Raw genomic sequence first — 18,188 nt, forward strand, 5'->3', positions numbered from 1 at the left:
CCAGTGCGTTTTCTTCTAAAACATCGCCCGAAGACTTCACTCACCTTCTACGCTGCATTTATTTCCAACTTGTTCAAATAATGTTAAAATATTTTTTGATTTAACTTTATTTGTTTTCAAAGACTCAACGCAATATTTTGAATTATGTGACATGACTTTTCACTACACGTAACTCACTTTCGCTACATCAGCAAATTTCACATCTCAAATAGAACGTGTTCTTTCAAATAAAAACAAAGAACATTCAAATAGTTGATTTCAAAGTTGCGTAATAATATAACTTGCATAATAATATAAGTTACGTAATAATGACAAAGCGTTTAGTTTGTTGAGTTTGAATAGTGTAAATCTGAGCTGAACTTTTTTCGTTACCGGCAGAGTGGTAAGGATTGCTAAAACTTTTTAATCAAGACATGGCATAGAAGGCAGACAGCAACAATTCTGAAAAGCTCATTAAACTAAAAATTTCAAAAATATTGATAGAAATCTTGTAAAGTCTCTAGTGAATAGAGGGTGAATAGTGTAGTTTTGATGTTTCCTGGCATTTATCAACATCAGAATTTTCAAATTAAACATGCTCTTCAAGTACATTGTAGCTTTTTCAAAATCTTCCATTCGGAAGAAGAAAGCTAATTTCGATTGGAAAGAAGCCGTTTACCGGCCTCTATTTACACTAGCTAACACCCTGGACACTTTGTGTCCTTAAAAATGTGTCATCATTATCATCATCATTCCCTGCTTAACGTCCGTTTTCCATGTTAGCGTGGGTTGGACGGGGTATATTAATGACGCTCTTCCAATCTGATCTAGACTGTGTTAGATCTAAACTCAACTTCCTCTCTATCAAGTCTGTCCTTATAACCTCCTGCCAAGTCTTTCTCGGTCTGCCTCTGGGCTTTGCCCCAGGAACTATCAAGTCTCTACACTTTCTTACCCAATCCTCCTCCATTCTTTCCAAGTGCCCCAGCCAATTCAATCTTCTTATCTGGATAACATCTTTAATTCTCCGGATACTTCGCCTGCTTATTAGCTCATCTGAACTCTTTCTGTCTCTCAGACTGGCGTTACACATCCACCTAACCATTCTCATATCATTCCTTTCTAAACGGTCAAGATCTTCCTGCTTAACTGCCCATGTCTCAGTACCGTACAACATAACACTTCTTACACAGGCCTCATACAACCTACCTTTTAACTCAATTGACAAGACTCTGCTACAGTCAACAAAGGAAGTATAACTCTCTGAACTTTTTCCAAGCAGAACCTATCCTGCAAGTAACACTTCTTCGAACACCCCTTCACTGCCCAACATATCACCTAAGTTACAGAAGTTCTCAAATATCTCTAACGAGCTACTGTAGTACATCATTGAAGCTGGAAATACTTCATTTTCTATAATCTCACCTTTGCAACGCTTGAATACAAACTGCATGTCAGCTTAACCTTCCACTGCACTTCTTATGTACCCATGCTTGCAAGTCTGACAAAAAATTGAGTTACTGTGAAGGGGAAAATGCTAACAGCAGGAACCGGGTTCTTTAATCTAGGGTTTGTGAAAGATAAAATTAGAAAGTCACATCCAGCATAAATAGACATTTACCTTTCTATGTCTGTAAACCTGAGACATGGGAACCTCAAATGGAATGTATCCTCCACATCGCAAAACTGCCCTGCAAAAAAAAAATTTTTCTTTTTTTATATTACCCATAATGGGTAGTAATTTGCGATGATCTCTAGGAAAATCGACCAGTTCTCTTTTCGTATTAAAAAATACGAAATACGGAAATTTCGTATTAAAAAAATGGATTTCGTAACAAATTTTGTATTTTTTAAAAATAGAAAATATGAAATTTGTATTTTATAGAAATAGAAATACGAATATTCTCTTTTTAAAATAACATTTTGTATTTTTACAAATGTTGTGTATCAATCGAGTGGCTGAATAAACTAAATAGAAAAATTGCTCAATTTTACAAGTTTGTTTTTAATAGTTTTTTAATTGACCAAATGATTTCAGAGGGACGTTTTTTCATCACTTTAGAATGATATACAGCAACTCTAAAGTTTCGCAGAGACGTTTTCTCATCATTTTGGAATGAAATACGGCAAATTTAGAGAGTCGCAAAGACGTTTCCTCGTCATTTTAAGATGATATACAGCAACCCTAAAGCTTCGCAGGGATGTCTTCTCGTCATTTAAAGATGATACATAAAGCAACTTTAAAGCTTTGCAGGGATGTTTTCTCATCATTTTAGAATGAAACACTGCAACTTTTTGGAGCTTCCAGGGACGTTTTCTCCCCATTTTAAAATGAAATAATAAATTTTTGAAACTACAAAAATTCGTATTTAAAAATACGAAATTCATATTTATAAAAATATGCGTATTTTTTGAAATACGAAATACGGAATTCTATTGTTTTAAAAATACGAATTAAAAATAGAAGCTGCTGATATTCGTAGAAAGCATCACATTTTATTACAATAGAAAATAGGAAAAATGTTAAAAAAATTGAAAACAAATCTTCTGCTTTTCTTTCCCTTCCAATTACAATATCAAACTCACTTCTTTGTTTCTTTAAAGTTTCTGCTATTTGAATATATATCGAAGCTGTTGTGGAGACCGGTATCTTGCTGTGTACTATTTCCTAAACAGAGATATAGGTTTTCGAATGTTGAAGTAAACGATTGTGTGTTAAAAATTTGTAAACCAACACTCCACTAAATGTTTAGATGCATAGAACAAATTAGTTTCAATAAACAGCATATACAGCTTTGTGTACTGTAAATGCAGGATTTTTTACCAAGGTTTGTAGATTTTTTTTAAAAATAGGTTTCTATAGTTGATTGGAATAAATTATTATGGAATAAAGAAATCAAATAACAAAATATGTTAACCAGTTTAGGAGTAGTAGTAAGCCTGAAGCCTTTGTTTCTTTAGAAATATTCCAATCACAAATTAGTTTTAAGGTTTTAAAAGATGAAAACCAAAAAAACAAAATAAATAGAGAAGAAAAAACAACTAAAAATTTTTTACTTGAGGATCATACTGAACGTCAATATCTATATCTGCATCATGAAAGCCTATTCCAGTGTGTGCAGAACCGTACAAACGACAAAATATGCCTAAAAATTAAAAAAATATATATATCTAACAACATTTTGGTGTACCTAAAAACTAAAGAACTTTTGACTAAAGTAGTGATTATTGTGAGTGGCATGTAAAAAAAAGGCAGGCAGATTGAAATATCTGTGAAAGTTAAAACATATATTTATATGTGTAGGAGAATAAGAAGATGCAAGCATTTGTCAACTTTTAGAGATATCCGTACTTTTAAATCCAGCTTTTTTCAAACAGTCTTCAACTTTCGAGCAAATCTTCTGACGTAACAGCAACTCGTCTTTTGCCAGGACATGAGCATTGACAGTATCTTTTATAAATTGGGATAAAGTAGCTTCAACATTTGTTACAGCATGCGGAATTCTCTGTAAGTACTTGATCTTGTTGTAGCAGGCTTTCTAAATCAATGACTTATTTGTTTAAGATATTATTAGTTAGCTTCAAAAATAATCCCATCAGATATTTAAAAACCTAAATAATTTTCGTACAAGACTAATTCACTTTATATGGATCAAATTAGAATTGTAACCCAAACCTATATTGTAAAATGCGTTGAAACAGAAATACAAGAACAACATATAATTTGCATATGAACAACAGTACTCAAAATATAAATTACCGCTTCACGCTTGTGCTTTGAATTTCTCCAGTGGTTCATACAGTCTTTTAAACCTTTGATTTGTTTGGTGCAGACACAACATAGAAATTCATAATTTTGAGGATTGGATTCCTAGTATCAAATGTTATAAAAATACAGGCTGCATCAGGTAAAGTTGAATAATGGTGTGTCACAAACCACACTTTAAAGATTTGTTTTCATCTGGTGTTAATTTGTGTCAATTTGTGTTAATTTGTGTATTTCTTAACACCTCATGGAAACGTTGAGATAATTAGCAAATAATTTTTCATATTTTAATGTAAATTCATGCTTTTAACACACTTTTATGTAAAAAATTGAGAATATTTTGCTGGTCAAATACTATTTATACAAACACTTTTTTTCAAAATGGCCGACAAAAAAAGTTTATCATTATAAAATCAAAATTAATCGTTCCAGAAGATGGTGATATACTTATTGCCACAGACTCAAAATCTACTGCATTTTCCAGGATATAACCCACAGGTTATAAGTTGATTTTTAGGATTTGCAATGTAGGTGCGGGTTAAGGAAAAGGTTTCTTTTTTAAACATAAACACAGCACATTGTATTTCATTCCATTTAAAAGTTTTTTTTTACATACAATCTTCTGGGTAACAAGATGCAGGTAAAGAAAAACACACATATTGAAATTTTATGCAAGTTATACAAAGGTATGGGCTATCTGATGGTTTGGGGTTTGTAGTTCATGGGTTGCGGGTTATATGACGTATGGGTTATAGACTGGAAAATACGGAAGGTCAGTTTTTCTTTTTCGATTTTGATTTCTTCTTTCAGTTTAGCACATGAAAATACATAAATGTCCTTGTCTATGTTAAGCAAATATTTATGAAATTTGAAAGTCCATGAAAAAATAACTTTATGTTTCAGGGGGAAGACAAAATGCAACAAAGCAAAATAAACATCCAAAATATAAGGTTAGAAACTGCACCTACAGATTTATTGTAGCATAAAATGAACTCTTCACTTTCTAAATCTTCTAAACCAGTCTCAGTTACACTAAAAAAACAATTAGCTAGATAAAGACATTGTAACAGCTGTCTATTTAATTTTTAATTCTGTATTGCAAAATTTTCATTCTAAAATAAATGCATTTAAAAAAATTAGGAAGCTCCTTGAACAGATGTCTAAAATTTATACACTTGCAATAAGAGAAAATTTCTTTAAAAAATTATAATACATTTAACTTACAATAAATCCCCGCTGGACATTTTTCTCACATACATCTTGGAATCTAAAAGACGAGGTTTGCATATAAATTGAAAAATTTGGATTATCTAAAAATCTGTGAAAATAAGCCCCATATAAAACAAAATTAGATTCCAATCCATTGGCATGCTGCGAATATGGGATTATCGTAAAACATCAATTTCCAAAGTGCTGTCTTTGGTGATTACATTTTTCGCTGCCTAACCTGATTATAATTTATATGTTACCAGCAAGAAAGTGTTTATCAGAATTGAAAATTTAACTTTACCACCTTGAGAATGAATCTGAATTTAGTTATCATGTCAAAACAAGATACTTGTGTTTTTCACTAACATGCACAAAATCTATTTAACAAAAATTGTTTTCTGCGCAGTCAATATACTATTTTGCAATATTAATTAGAAATATTATAACACAGGATGGTGTTACGACAACAACAAAGTCTAGAATTTGGTCGGAAACACTGCAGTAGTATTTAGGAAATATCAAAAAAGAATTACCTAGCTATATCCTGTTCTAAATTTAATTTTTGTATGTTAATTTTATTAATTAAAAATTAATAAAAGCAAGGTATAAAAAATTATGCTGGCTAAACATTTCATCCTATTTTGTGCATACTTAATCCCACGCTTTACATTTTGCGCGTGCGATCGTAGCCTCTCATAGCAAGCCCTGCTAGCCATGTAAAATGTGCACATCTATCTATATCTCTGAACTTTGAAACGTTATATTTGCACTATATGTAATTAATTGTAAGAATAATAGCACTTTATTTTCTCATGTTTACCATAGCCACACTTGACATAGTTTTGATACCTTACCATCCCACACTTGTCCCTCACACCCACACTTGCCAGGCGTATTTTATTCACTGCTTAACAATTATGTCACCAAAAATTTTAGTCAAATAAATCATGTCAATGACCATAAAACAATATATGATGCATAAGTTTGCATCAAAAAATGGCTATGCACAGACAGAAAGAATTGTAATACAACTCCCTTCTTAGTATAGCTACACTTTGCTTCTTGTTGCTAGCAACATTAATAAAAGGACTGTCTGCGACTTATGTGCGGCTATTCAATTTTGTTTTCATTTTATATTTAGTTGAATATAGTAATATACCAGGGTTCGAAATATAAAAATTAATATCTGAAAAATTTTTGCCAAAAGGTTTATGTTGAGCAAAATACGACGTTGTTTAACTTTCAAGAAAAATATGGCTTTATATACAATCAGGCTACACATTTTGAGTAGTTTGCGTTACAAATCATAAACAACATCCACTGTTTTCTCTTCTATTAGGTGTTTATATTACAGTAAGTCTATTTCAGCTGATAGTCAGGAAATAAATTGTAACGAAGGTGTGTAAAGAAAGTCAAAATACGCAAAGTACGTTTTTTATTTAATTTTTTGCAAGCACAAGTACTGTAATCTATGCTAGAACCAAATGGTGAAGCAAACTAATTGGGGAACAGCTCTTAAAATCAGAACTTTTTTACGTTGGCAATACTTTTCATCATTCATCTTTTATAGGGCTAGACCTCTCATAAATTCCATGAATTGATCTCGTAAGACAACGACAAAAGGGAATAGAGTACAAGTCTTATTGACATACCTTCCAGATGGTGAATTTCATTAGGTTAATAGTTCACTGCCAGCTGGCCTTTTTATGTTTCGAGATGAAGTCATTAGGCTGTATATCACAGAGGTCGCTGGTGACATGCTTTAAAAATGCTTGTTACAGCCACAGTAATAAAGCAAAACTGTACAGGAGACCTAATTGTTCTTTACAGAATATCTCCCCTCACAAAACCGAGGGTAAGGCTGACTTGCTGCCTGCATTTGTGTATTTGTTTTGCAGTGAGTCAGCCATGTTTGTTTTGCTGTTCTGTCCTGTACTTTCCACTGACCACCTGGGCTCTAGTCAAGACTCTCCTTTAGCTGTAGGATGGAGAGTCCAGGTATGGTCAGTGGGTGTGCTAGCTTGTATCAGTAGGCAAGAGACATGTAACAAGTGAGGAGCTATATAATATATTCAAAAACATACACAAGTGTTCTTGTCTGTCCAACACCTTACAACATTTGGTAGCAGAGGGTGGTTTAAAAAGCAAAGAGTTGCTAAAGAAGTAAAACAAGAATGGGTGACAAGGAGCAAGAAGTCTTCCAATCCCTTCAAGAGTTGACACAGGAAGAATTGGAGGAGGTGTGCCTGTCACTGAAGTTAGATGTTGGAACAGAAAAAGGTAAAACATTACTCCTCAGACGAATATTCCGGTTTCTGACATCTATGGAAATCGAAGAGAGTGCAGATCAGGGGAAACAGTATTTTGAAAAAGTTTATGAGGTCATCCAGTCTTTTAAAGAAACAAAATTTCCAAAAATCCCAATTGGCAGTATGTTTAAATCTGAGTTCGGAAGTCCACTGAAAATGAAGGATGAGGAAGAGGAAAGGATGAAAAATATTTTGATGAAACCTTTTAAGATCAGTGGTAAAATTGGAGAAGCAGGCCTAAAAGACTCCCTAACTTTTAGTAGCCTTATCTTCCAAATTTAAAATGGGGTCAAAAAGGGGTATTCTGAATTAAATATAATAGATGCAGTTATCGGAAGCATCTCACATGAGAACGAACTTAGACAATATTTGGAGAGCCGCTCTGATTTAAACCTGGATCAAGTGAGTAAGATACTTAGGTATCATTATAAAGAAAAAGATGCTACAACACTTTTTACTACACTCAGCGTAGGAAAACAAAGTCAGCAAGAAAGTGCCTAAGATTGAGTGCTAAGAATGATGAACCTAAGGTAGAAAGTGTTGTTTGTGTCTAGGGAGAAAAAAGCTAATTATGATCCTATCTTGGTACAAAAACGTTTTTTACATGCTATTCAAACTGGCCTACAAAATGAAAATGTGCGAAACGAAATGAGAGAACTGCTGAAAAATGAGGAAACTACAGATGAAGAACTACTGAGTAAGCTTACTAATGCAGTATCAGATGAAGTAGAACACTTCGAAAAATTTGGCTCAAAGAAAAACTTAGTTTCGAATTCGCTTGAGGTCAAAGATTCTAACTCTGAACCTTCAAAAAAATTGAACCTTGCCGAAGAATTCCTTGAAATTAAGAATAAGATTGCTGAAGTAAGTTTGTTAGTGGCGCAGAATGCAGAGCAGATAAAATACGGCAACGATAGGAAAATTCAACGCCCTTTTTCAGAACGTTTCAAAGGAAGAGGCCGAAATTTTTGTGAAAACTGCCAGAAAAATAAAGTTGAACATTGTACTCATTGTTTTTATTGTGGATCTGAAGAACATTTCTATGCAGGATGTAGACGCAAATTCAAAAATAAGCATGAAAAAAACTAGACACAGTTGGGTTGGGCAGTGCGACTTCAACTAATGTAAATAAAAACCGTAACAATGAAAAATCGGTACCGGAAAATTTGTCCAGTAAATTTGTAAATATGGTAACCCAAACTGATTTGTCATTGTTTCATCATGTTTGTGTTTTATGTGAAGGAAAGCTGCATGTGTCTGGTGAGAAATTGTTCTTTTGAAACTACTAATAGTGTATCTAATGTAAAGTGTGATCATGTTTGTCCGCGTTATGTTTCTACTACACCTGAAAATGTTTTTTCTGAACCTGTTTTACCTGCTGAAAATAATGTTGTTTCGCAGATGCCGTCTGAAACATTTCAGTCTGCTGGTATTGTTAATCATGTTAAAAATAGTGTTAAGGATAACTTTAACAATGTATGCGATACCCAAACATTTGTTTACTCTCTTGATGCGAACCCAGTCACTGCTAGTAGCCTGTGCAGAAAGGAAATAGTGGACTTGATTGGAGATAAAGCTTTGATTAAAGTTAGAGTAGAAAATAAAGAATTTGAGGGGTTGCTGGATACAGGAAGCATGTGTTGCTTAGTCAGTAAACAGTGGTTAGAGGAAAAGTTACCACAGAAAGATATTTACCCTGTTCAGGATTTCATGGATAGAAATAGTGAGAAAATATTGTTGAGAGCACTGAACTAAATCTTGTTGGTGTAACTGTTTTACCGTTGTCCTTACCAAACCATAACATTGTCATAAATACCCCGTTTCTTGTTACCAAGGACCAGATTTCTACCCCAATAATTGGATTTCATCTGATGAAATTTGTCATTCAGAAGGAGGGAGGAAATGAAACCCTGTTAGATGTCTTACTATCAGCTTTACCAACCCTTGTCGAACCGCTAAAATTAGTGGCTGTACAGAAGATAGAAAGGAAGATAGTGGAAAAGTATTTGTGACTGAAACTGTTATAGTTCCTGCAAACAGCATGGTGTTGGTAAAATGTAAAGTCAGAGGACTGGAAAAAGCGAATGAGGACCTATTCTTTTCACCAAAATTAGTAGAGGATTTGAAATCGAAAGACTGTATCACCAAGCAAAGAAAATCAAAACTTGTGATTCCTATCGCAAACTACAACAGTGTTGATATAAAACTACAAGCCCAAAAATTAATTGGAGAAGCTTCGTATGCTAAAGGAACCATGATCGCTATGAATGCTAATTGTGTTAATGTGTGTGCTCTAGATACCGAAAATATTATCATGTCGGAAGAGAATGATTGGTTACCACCTGTGGATCTCACACACCTGAAAGATGAACAAAGGGGAAAAGTAGAATTTCTTCTCAGAGAGTATAATAAGGCTTTCTCTAGAGATCATCATGATATTGGAAGTCTTAAGAAGCTGCAATTAGACATCAAGCTTAGTGACAACATTCCAGTTCAAAAGGCTTACAGACGTATTCCTAAGCAGCTCCACCAAGAGGTAAAAGACCACCTGAAAAATCTAAAAATTGAATGGATGGATTCAAACTTCAGATTCTCCTTATTCCAGCCCTGTAGTATGTGTTAGAACAAAAGATGGCTCACTGAGACTTTGTGTAGATTATAGAGATTTAAATGCCAAAACTATCCCTGATCGCATGCCAATACCAAGGGTGCACGATATCATTGACAACCTTGCTGGAAAATTGTGGTTCTCCACCTTGGATCTTTCCCAAGCATACCATCAAGGATATGTCAATCCAGAATCCCAAAAGTATACAGCATTCTCTACACAATGGGCCCTGTATGAGTGGATCAGGATACCGTATGGTCTAAAGAATGCCCCACCAAAGTTTCAGCTTTTTATGAATAAATGCCTTGGGGAATTAAAGGATGAGATCTGTTTTCCATATATGGCTGATATAATTGGTTACAGCGGAACGTTCAAAGACCACCTTGATGATTTGGAAAGGATTTTCAAAAAATTGATTGAGAATGGAGCAAAGCTTAACCCAAAGAAATGTTGCCTTTTCAAGAAGTCTGTAAAGTATTTGGGCAAAATAATCACGGCTGAAGGATATATGGATGATCCTGGAACCATTGAAGCACTTGAGAAAGTCAACAGATCACCTAAGAATGTAGGAGAATTGAGAAGTTTGCCGGGTTTTCTTGGATATTATCGTTCAACTATAAAAGATTTTGCTAGAAAAGTGAAGCCACTTTATGATTTGGTTTCAATCCCATATCAGGGAGAGGAAGATAGAGTAAATAGTGCTAAGAAAAGCAAAGGTCAGAAAGCGTCTTTAGAAAAGATTGACTGGAAACCTGCCCATCTTGAAATTGTTAATAGCCTTGTTGAAAGATTAAAATCACCCGACATCATGGCATACCCAGATTTTAATCAACCATTCATCCTACATTGCGACGCTTCACAAACTGGTTTGGGTGCAGTGTTGTATCAAATGCAAAATGATGTTCTTAAGGTAATAGCTTATGCGTCTAGAACATTAACACCTCCAGAAAAGAATTATCACTTACATTCAGGAAAATTGAAATTCTTGGCCCTAAAGTGGGCTATATGTGACAAATTTCATGAGTACCTTTATTACAGCAAACCTTTCACTGTGTATTCAGACAATAACCCTTTATTCTATGTTTTAACAACAGCAAAACTCAATGCTAATGGTCTCCGATGGGTATCAGCTCTATCTCAATTCCAGTTCACCGTAAAATACAGACCCGGTAAGATGAGTAATGATTGTGACTATCTATCAAGAATGCACTGCTTTAAGAATCATACAGAAAACATCAGTATTCAATCAATAAATGCAATACACACTTCTGTGCTGCATACAACAACTGACACACCAGTTAGTATAAATGCTTTATCGTTCTTTGACGGAGACACTGCCATTGATGTAGAAGGAATTGAATTGACAGAGTTGCGAAACTGGCAAATAAATGATAATATCATAGGACCAGTATACAAAGCTGTTTCGACTGGAAAAAAGCCACAGATATGTCAAATCAAAGCGTTACCAAGAAAAACCAAACAGTTGTTAAGGTACTTTGATAACCTACAGTTAACAAATAAAGAGAAGATACTTGTTAAGGTAACAACTCAAAATACACAGATTGTTATGCCATCAAGGTACCATAAATTAATTTATGTTCAACTACATGAGAATATGGGACACCTGGGCAGTGATCGTGTTATCGATTTGGCAAAGAAAAGGTTTTACTGGCCCAGTATGGCAAAGGATATTTCTGAGTATGTCACCAAGAAATGCAAATGTCTAAAAGATAAAAGACCAAGTAAGGAGCAAAGAGCACCTATGGGAGTGATAAGTAGTACACGACCATTCGAAATCATATCCATTGATTTTCTGCATCTAGATAGATGTAAGGGAGGCTTTGAATATCTGTTGGTTGTAATAGATAGTTTTACACGTTTTTCCCAAGCCTATGCCACAAAAAACAAGTCAGCAAAAGCCGCTGCAGACAAAATATTTAATGACTTCGTACTAAACTTTGGCTTTCCTAAAAGAATCCATCATGACAGAGGTAACAAGTTTAATAACAAACTATGGAATAGATTATAGGAATTGTCAGTTATAAAAAAATCAAATACCATACCATATCACCCAATGGGTAATGGACACTGCGAGTGGTTAAATCGAACAATTATTAACATGTTGAAGACACTGAATAAGGAACAAAAGAATAACTGGAAAGACCACGTAAAATAGCTCATTTTTGCTTATAACAGTACAGTCTGTAGGTCAACTGGTTATACCCCTCACTTTTTGATGTTCGGTAGAGAAAGCAGGCTTCCCATAGATTACATGCTCCAGATAGAGGATAGGGATGGATGTACGAAGTCCCAGAAAGATTTTATTGATCAGTGGAAGACGTCCCTTCAACAAGCTTGTGATATTGCAGCTAACCATTCCACAAAGGAGGAACTAGGAAACTACGCTCATATTGGGAGGATTTCGAAGGTTTTCCAAGTAGTTGAATGTTTTTCAAACATACCAGTGTACAAAGTCAAGCAGGAAGATGGGAAAGGAAATATTAGAACATTACATAGAAATCTTCCTATGAAATGTAACCTACTTCCCAAAGAAGAACAATCCACGAAAAAAACGACGGTCAAGAAATCTAGCAGAAAGATAGCTGAAGAAGAAATTGTTTATAGTGATACTTCAGACTCGGATGACGACTTACCAAACTCCCTTAAGAGGTATTTGATGTGGAAGTTACAAAAAAGAAAAAGAAAACATAGTTTACCTGACGTTAAAATTGTAGGGGAAGGAGAAGTGGAGAGCATAGTTGAAACCCAAGGAGACGAGAAAAGTGCAGGTGAACCCACAGAAAAATTAGACAGTACAGTGGAGAGTGATAAATTGGATAATTATGCTTTGGAAAAGACAACTATGGGAGATGATGATACAGAAGAAACGTCAGATATAACACAAGACACGGAAGACAAATTAGAAGTAAAGAGACGTCCAAAAAGGGAGAGAAGACCCCCTAAAATACTAACATATGACTCTGATGGAAACGCTTACTATAGCTCAAAACCTTTCAGCATATCCAAGGGGAGATAAGGTACTATATAGTTACGGGAGGGATGAAACAGATGCAGTTTTGTATGTAATTACATGTATTGGGTATACCAAAATGCTGTGTTTCGACTGGGAAGTATACACTCAGTCACTGTAGAAACAAAAGCGCTTCATATCTGCTAGTGTGCTGATGAAGGAAATATGTGAATTACAGATTCTCTTTTTTTATGTACTGCCTTCTATGGACATCTCGTGGTCAAGGAGAACTCTTCTGTGGTTGGGAACAAATTGGTCTGACAAAGTCAAGGCGGCTAGTAAGCTCTTTGAGTGAACCTAGCTTAGTAGACAAATATCAATCACCAATGTCACCCTCCGTGGTTTTCAACAAATTGGTCTGACAAGGTCGAGGCGGCTAGTAAGCTATTTGAGTGAACCTAGCTTAGTAGACAAAATGTCAATCCTCAATTAACCAATTGGTCTGCCAAAGTCGAGGCGGTTAGTAAGCTCTTAGAGTGAACCTAACTTAGTAGACAAATGTTAGCGGCCAGTGTCACTCTTGTGGAGGGATCTCAAGCTCTGTCACCCGTACGCCATCCTAGCTCCTAAGAAGTTATACCATGTGTTACAACATAAAATTACACATAGTAAATTGTATATAGTTATATTTATATTTCAGTGTTCCCTGTCCTGCAAACATGGCATTTGTGTATTTGTTTTGCAGTGAGTCAGCCATGTTTGTTTTGCTGTTCTGTCCTGTACTTTCCACTGACCACCTGGGCTCTAGTCAAGACTCTCCTTTAGCTGTAGGATGGAGAGTCCAGGTATGGTCAGTGGGTGTGCTAGCTTGTATCAGTAGGCAAGAGACATGTAACAAGTGAGGAGCTATATAACATATTCAACAACATACACAAGTGTTCTTGTCTGTCCAACGCCTTACAACACTAACTTACTGAAAATCGAATGTAATTATTTTGTAGTTGCAATTACGTCAGCTTTTTTTTTGCTGACGCAACTACAGTATCCTCCTATTTTACATATGCAATCACGTCGGCAGTGCCAATTGCTGACGCTAATTTTAAGGGCTGGGGAAGCAGCAAAACTTTATCTAGCCAGATGTTGCAGAAATATATTTTAAATACCTTTTCTTATATTTTGCTTCTTAAGGGAAGAACAGAAGGATTCATCAAAAAACGGGAGTCTCCTGTTCAATACAGCAGTTAGACCATGTCATTTTACGGCAGACACAATACCCCGTAAGTCCGAATTGGTAGCTATACATGCTCCTTAAAGTATTCTCCTGGTTAGAATGTTGCGTACTACAACTTTAGGTTGAGAGAAAACATGGACCTTACATGGTTACCCAATTATAATGGCTACCCTGGAAAATACATACCCGTCATACACCTTTACGATAATTCAATTGTAAATGCGTTGCTATGGCTCTCTTTAAAATTTTGGTTCATAAGAAAAATGTAACTTTTCTTTACATTATATTTCATGAGAATTTCTTATAGCAATTCTTTATACTTTCAATGTTGACTTTTCCCATTCTTATCATACTCTTGGATCTATACTCTTGGTCTGACAAATCCTCCCACTGTGTCTACCAAATCTTTTGGCTCAAATTCTATTCAACTACAGTCCATTCATTCATGGAATTTTGTCCAAAACGCTCTCCCTTTTACTCAATTAGTTTCTCTCACCCCACCCCATCTTGTCATAGCCTCTGGGTAATAATGCTTGTCTCCTTGACAGTGTTAGCCCTATTTCAAAAATTTGTAACCTCATCTTAACCAACAATGTAAAGCTTACCGTTGGATAAATAAGCTTATTCTATTCTATTCTCCATTCTTTTTCAATATTTGAAGAAAAGAGGCAAAAAACATGTTTTTATAAGAGTTTGTTAGGCGCAAATTGTGTTTTCTCCAGTTTTTAATTTTCTTCATATCAATTTCTTTTATATTTTCAAGAAAAGTTAATAATAATAAGATAGAACATATGTGTACTGTTCATTAAAAACAAAATGCGGCAAGAAAAGTTATCGTGAAAGAACGCGTTTTCTTGTTCATAAGCTCTTTTAAAAGTGTGATGTTTACCTCCTCCAATTTCAAAAAAAAGGTGCGAAGGAGTGTTAGTTTTCCCGGATTATTGTAAAGGTGTATTGGCTTAAAAGTATCACGTGACATTTGCCGACGGGAATAATTGCCTATTCATAGCAAAAAATAATGTGTTAGCATCTTTGACAACATATCTGAATTAAATTATCATTGTTAGAAGACCAGATATATATTTAAAGTTTTTGATGAAAAGTATGTCAAGATCATACTGTATTGAGGGGCCTTTGAAAATTCTTTTCAGGCCCTGTTACCAGAATCTCGCTGCTTTCCACCCTCTTTTAGCCGATTTTCGTCCTGAAAATTCACACATTTGGATAAATCTTGGAAGGCTTGTGGGCGTGTTTTGTAGATGAAAGATATCGGAATTGATGACAAGAGGAATTGTGCATGGAACAACGAAGAATTTTCAGGCCACAAACAATTTTTAAAATTTCTATATCCTTAGTGGATTTTTTTCATACCTCAGAGCCCCTCCGCCCCCCCTTAGCGACGATATCCCGCTGACAGGGCCTAAAAATTTTTTCGAAGGTCCCTAAGGGGCCGTTAACAAACAGTTTTCGTCTTCGTTAATGGCAAATTGGCCGCTAGACTTGGAAACCCTCTCCCCAAAGCCCCTTAACGGCTTGCCCATTTCCCCTACGTTAGTTTTCGCCTCTGTTAACGGCAAATTTGCCGTTAAATAGAATTTCCCCCCTCCGCGCTTTACGGAACAATCTTTGTGGAGAATTATACGAACACGAGATACATTTTTTAGCAACCAATTCTAGATTATGGCGGATTTTTACTGTGGAAACATTTTCAAATTTGTTGAATTTTTTTTCATTTTCCTTAAAAGAAACAAAAACGGTGAGAAAGTGAAATTTGTCTCCATTTTTATATTTTTAACGGACATTGCATTACCTCTCCCAATTTGCCGTTAATGGAGACGAAAACTGTTTGTAGACGGCCCCGAAAAGATTTTGGTGTTGGGATTAAAATCAAAGCCTGATTTCCCATAGTCATGGTATCCGGTTATAACGGGCTGTGCATAACTGCCTACACACACACAAACCACACATTTAAACTAGCAAGCTTAAAATTTGAATGGTCTAAAATTTTAAACATCATCACCAGAGCCAGCTGGGGAAAATATCCTATGGAATCATATAAGCGTTTGTATTGTTTAGCCTTATACAGTCAACCCCGATCTCAATCAATTACACTCCAAGCTAAAGTTAGAAGAGTAGAAAGCATGAAGCTACAATTGATTAATTACCTAACTGCCACTTTCGTTTTCATCAGAAAATGTCAGCCGAGCGCAGCCATGGCATGGCCATCATTTATGCCTTTGTACTTAGTTTCCTCGGGAAAAAAATGCAGTAGGTTTTGAAGGGCCGTGCGCTATTCTGAATGGGGCGTTAACGTAGGCGAGGAGGGAGGAAGAAAGGGGGCTTTATAAAAAACATATTTTGTTATCCGGAAGGAATGACGATGCATACCAGTGTCATTATAATTTTTGAGCATTTACTATTAAGGGACCACGTTTATCGCGGGAAGGATTTTCTTTGTTTTTGGGGAATTGATTTTAGCAGTTGGTTGATTCGGAAAGAATAGCTAGTGTAGGGAGTCACTATAGCAAGGAGATGAGCTGGTTTAAAAATGAAATCAACAAACTGTATAGCACCGTGTCGCCACCGTGGCAGCAACTCGCGACGCCCTTGCTGATCGACTACAGAGTGTGCGAGATACCGTTGCATTCTACTACAACAAGGCAAAGGAACAAATTTCGGGACGCTTCACGACGAGGTCGAATAGAAAGCAAGGGAAGACTACTACGACGTGGAGGATATCCAAGATGAATATCGGGCGATTGAAGACCTCAAGCACATGTTCCCTCGAGAGAAAAAGGAAGCCACAGGTGTTGAGGATGTTCAGCACATATTCGATGAAATGATATCCAAATGGTGGGAGTCGGAAATCGGGTCAAGACATGGGTGTTTAACAAGAATTTGAACCAACCACTAACGGATCCGATTATGCAAAAAAATTACACCTCATATAGACAAGCGCGTTAATGTCGTGTACAGCTTCAGTTGTGATATTTACAAAGGTGGAGGTGGTGTGTCTAATGACCACAAAACTAAGAGCTCCAGGTCACTATCAACCATCGCTGAAATTGAAGCCTTCATTGAAGAGTGCGAAAATGAAGCGTCTCGATCTGGAGGATGGCGAGTTTTGGACTAAGGCTTATTTACCACCTGTTAGGACCAACGAGACCCCAGGAGAATATGAAGGGAGAATTGTCTTTGGTCACGTACAGATCGAGGTGATAAGCGCGCGTAAGCCCCTCTTGGGATGCGGCTTTTTCCTAGATTGGCTGCAAAACAAGAAGTGCATCTACGGTATGGATAATGAAGATGCCAGAACGGACAACTTATGCTTTTGGAGATGGTTAGCTGTAAGAAATAGAGTTTACATAGAACAAAGAACTGAGTTTCTAATAAGGCCAGCTCTCACCTTAGCCCGGGAGTACTACGAGGACCCCAAACTAAAACGTAAATATGTGAGGCCAACAAGGTTAGTGGATCTGGAGGGTGCTGCCAAGCAATTCAAGATCAACATTAGAGTCTTTGAGCTCAGGACAAACTACGAAAAGGCACCATGGCAACTCGTTTACGGGCAAAAGCAGGACAAAAAGGGTTTGATACTATCAATATTGCTATGCTGGACAGCCACTGTTTCCTCATCAAAAAGATGGATGTTCTAGCCCCCCACTGGCAATGCAAGGTATGCGGCCAAGTTTTAAGAAGGTCTGCAACCTATCACGGCATAAGAGAAACGAAAGCGAGGGTGTAAAGACGACAATCATTCGCAAAGGGGGGGAGGTGAAACGTATACCAAGCAAGGAAGAAAGGCCTTTTACGATAATGGTTTTAGCTACGATGCCTCAAAATGGATCGAATACATTTCGAAGCAAACTGGAATGCATCCATCACGCACTCTGCGGGAATGGTGGTGAACGTGTTATCCGTGATGGTAAGAAGGAGTGGAAAGTTGACGGCTATGAGCTTATCACAAACACCGTTTATGAAAACCACGGTTGTAAGTGGCATGGATGTCCCTGTCTGCCCGAGAGAACCAAAGCGGACAAGACTCGTTATAGTGCAACCCTGCAATCATCACAGCCTGGGAATGTGAGAAACCAGCCAAAATCAAGAGGTACTTT

General features: G+C 36.2%; 1 protein-coding gene across 2 annotated transcripts in view; it reads right to left on the minus strand.

Moving 5' to 3' along the window:
• The window catches only part of LOC130630695 (terminal uridylyltransferase 4-like), a 30,512-nt gene extending 14,177 nt beyond the window's left edge, over nucleotides 1-16,335 (minus strand). The window contains exons 1-8 of one of the 2 annotated variants that reach the window (XM_057444273.1): nucleotides 16,239-16,335; nucleotides 4,970-5,012; nucleotides 4,714-4,777; nucleotides 3,740-3,850; nucleotides 3,332-3,518; nucleotides 3,037-3,125; nucleotides 2,566-2,647; nucleotides 1,601-1,670 (exon numbers count right to left, since the gene is read on the minus strand). In XM_057444273.1, coding sequence (XP_057300256.1) covers nucleotides 1,601-1,670; nucleotides 2,566-2,647; nucleotides 3,037-3,125; nucleotides 3,332-3,518; nucleotides 3,740-3,850; nucleotides 4,714-4,777; nucleotides 4,970-5,004 — 638 coding nt within the window. In that variant the 5' untranslated portion in view covers nucleotides 5,005-5,012; nucleotides 16,239-16,335. The remainder of the gene's footprint in view (nucleotides 1-1,600; nucleotides 1,671-2,565; nucleotides 2,648-3,036; nucleotides 3,126-3,331; nucleotides 3,519-3,739; nucleotides 3,851-4,713; nucleotides 4,778-4,969; nucleotides 5,013-16,238) is intronic. The other variant, XM_057444274.1, reaches the window with a different exon arrangement.
• Nucleotides 16,336-18,188: the final 1,853 nt, after the last annotated feature.

This window comes from Hydractinia symbiolongicarpus, chromosome 2 (assembly GCF_029227915.1).
Source record: "Hydractinia symbiolongicarpus strain clone_291-10 chromosome 2, HSymV2.1, whole genome shotgun sequence".
Lineage (NCBI taxonomy): Eukaryota > Metazoa > Cnidaria > Hydrozoa > Anthoathecata > Hydractiniidae > Hydractinia > Hydractinia symbiolongicarpus.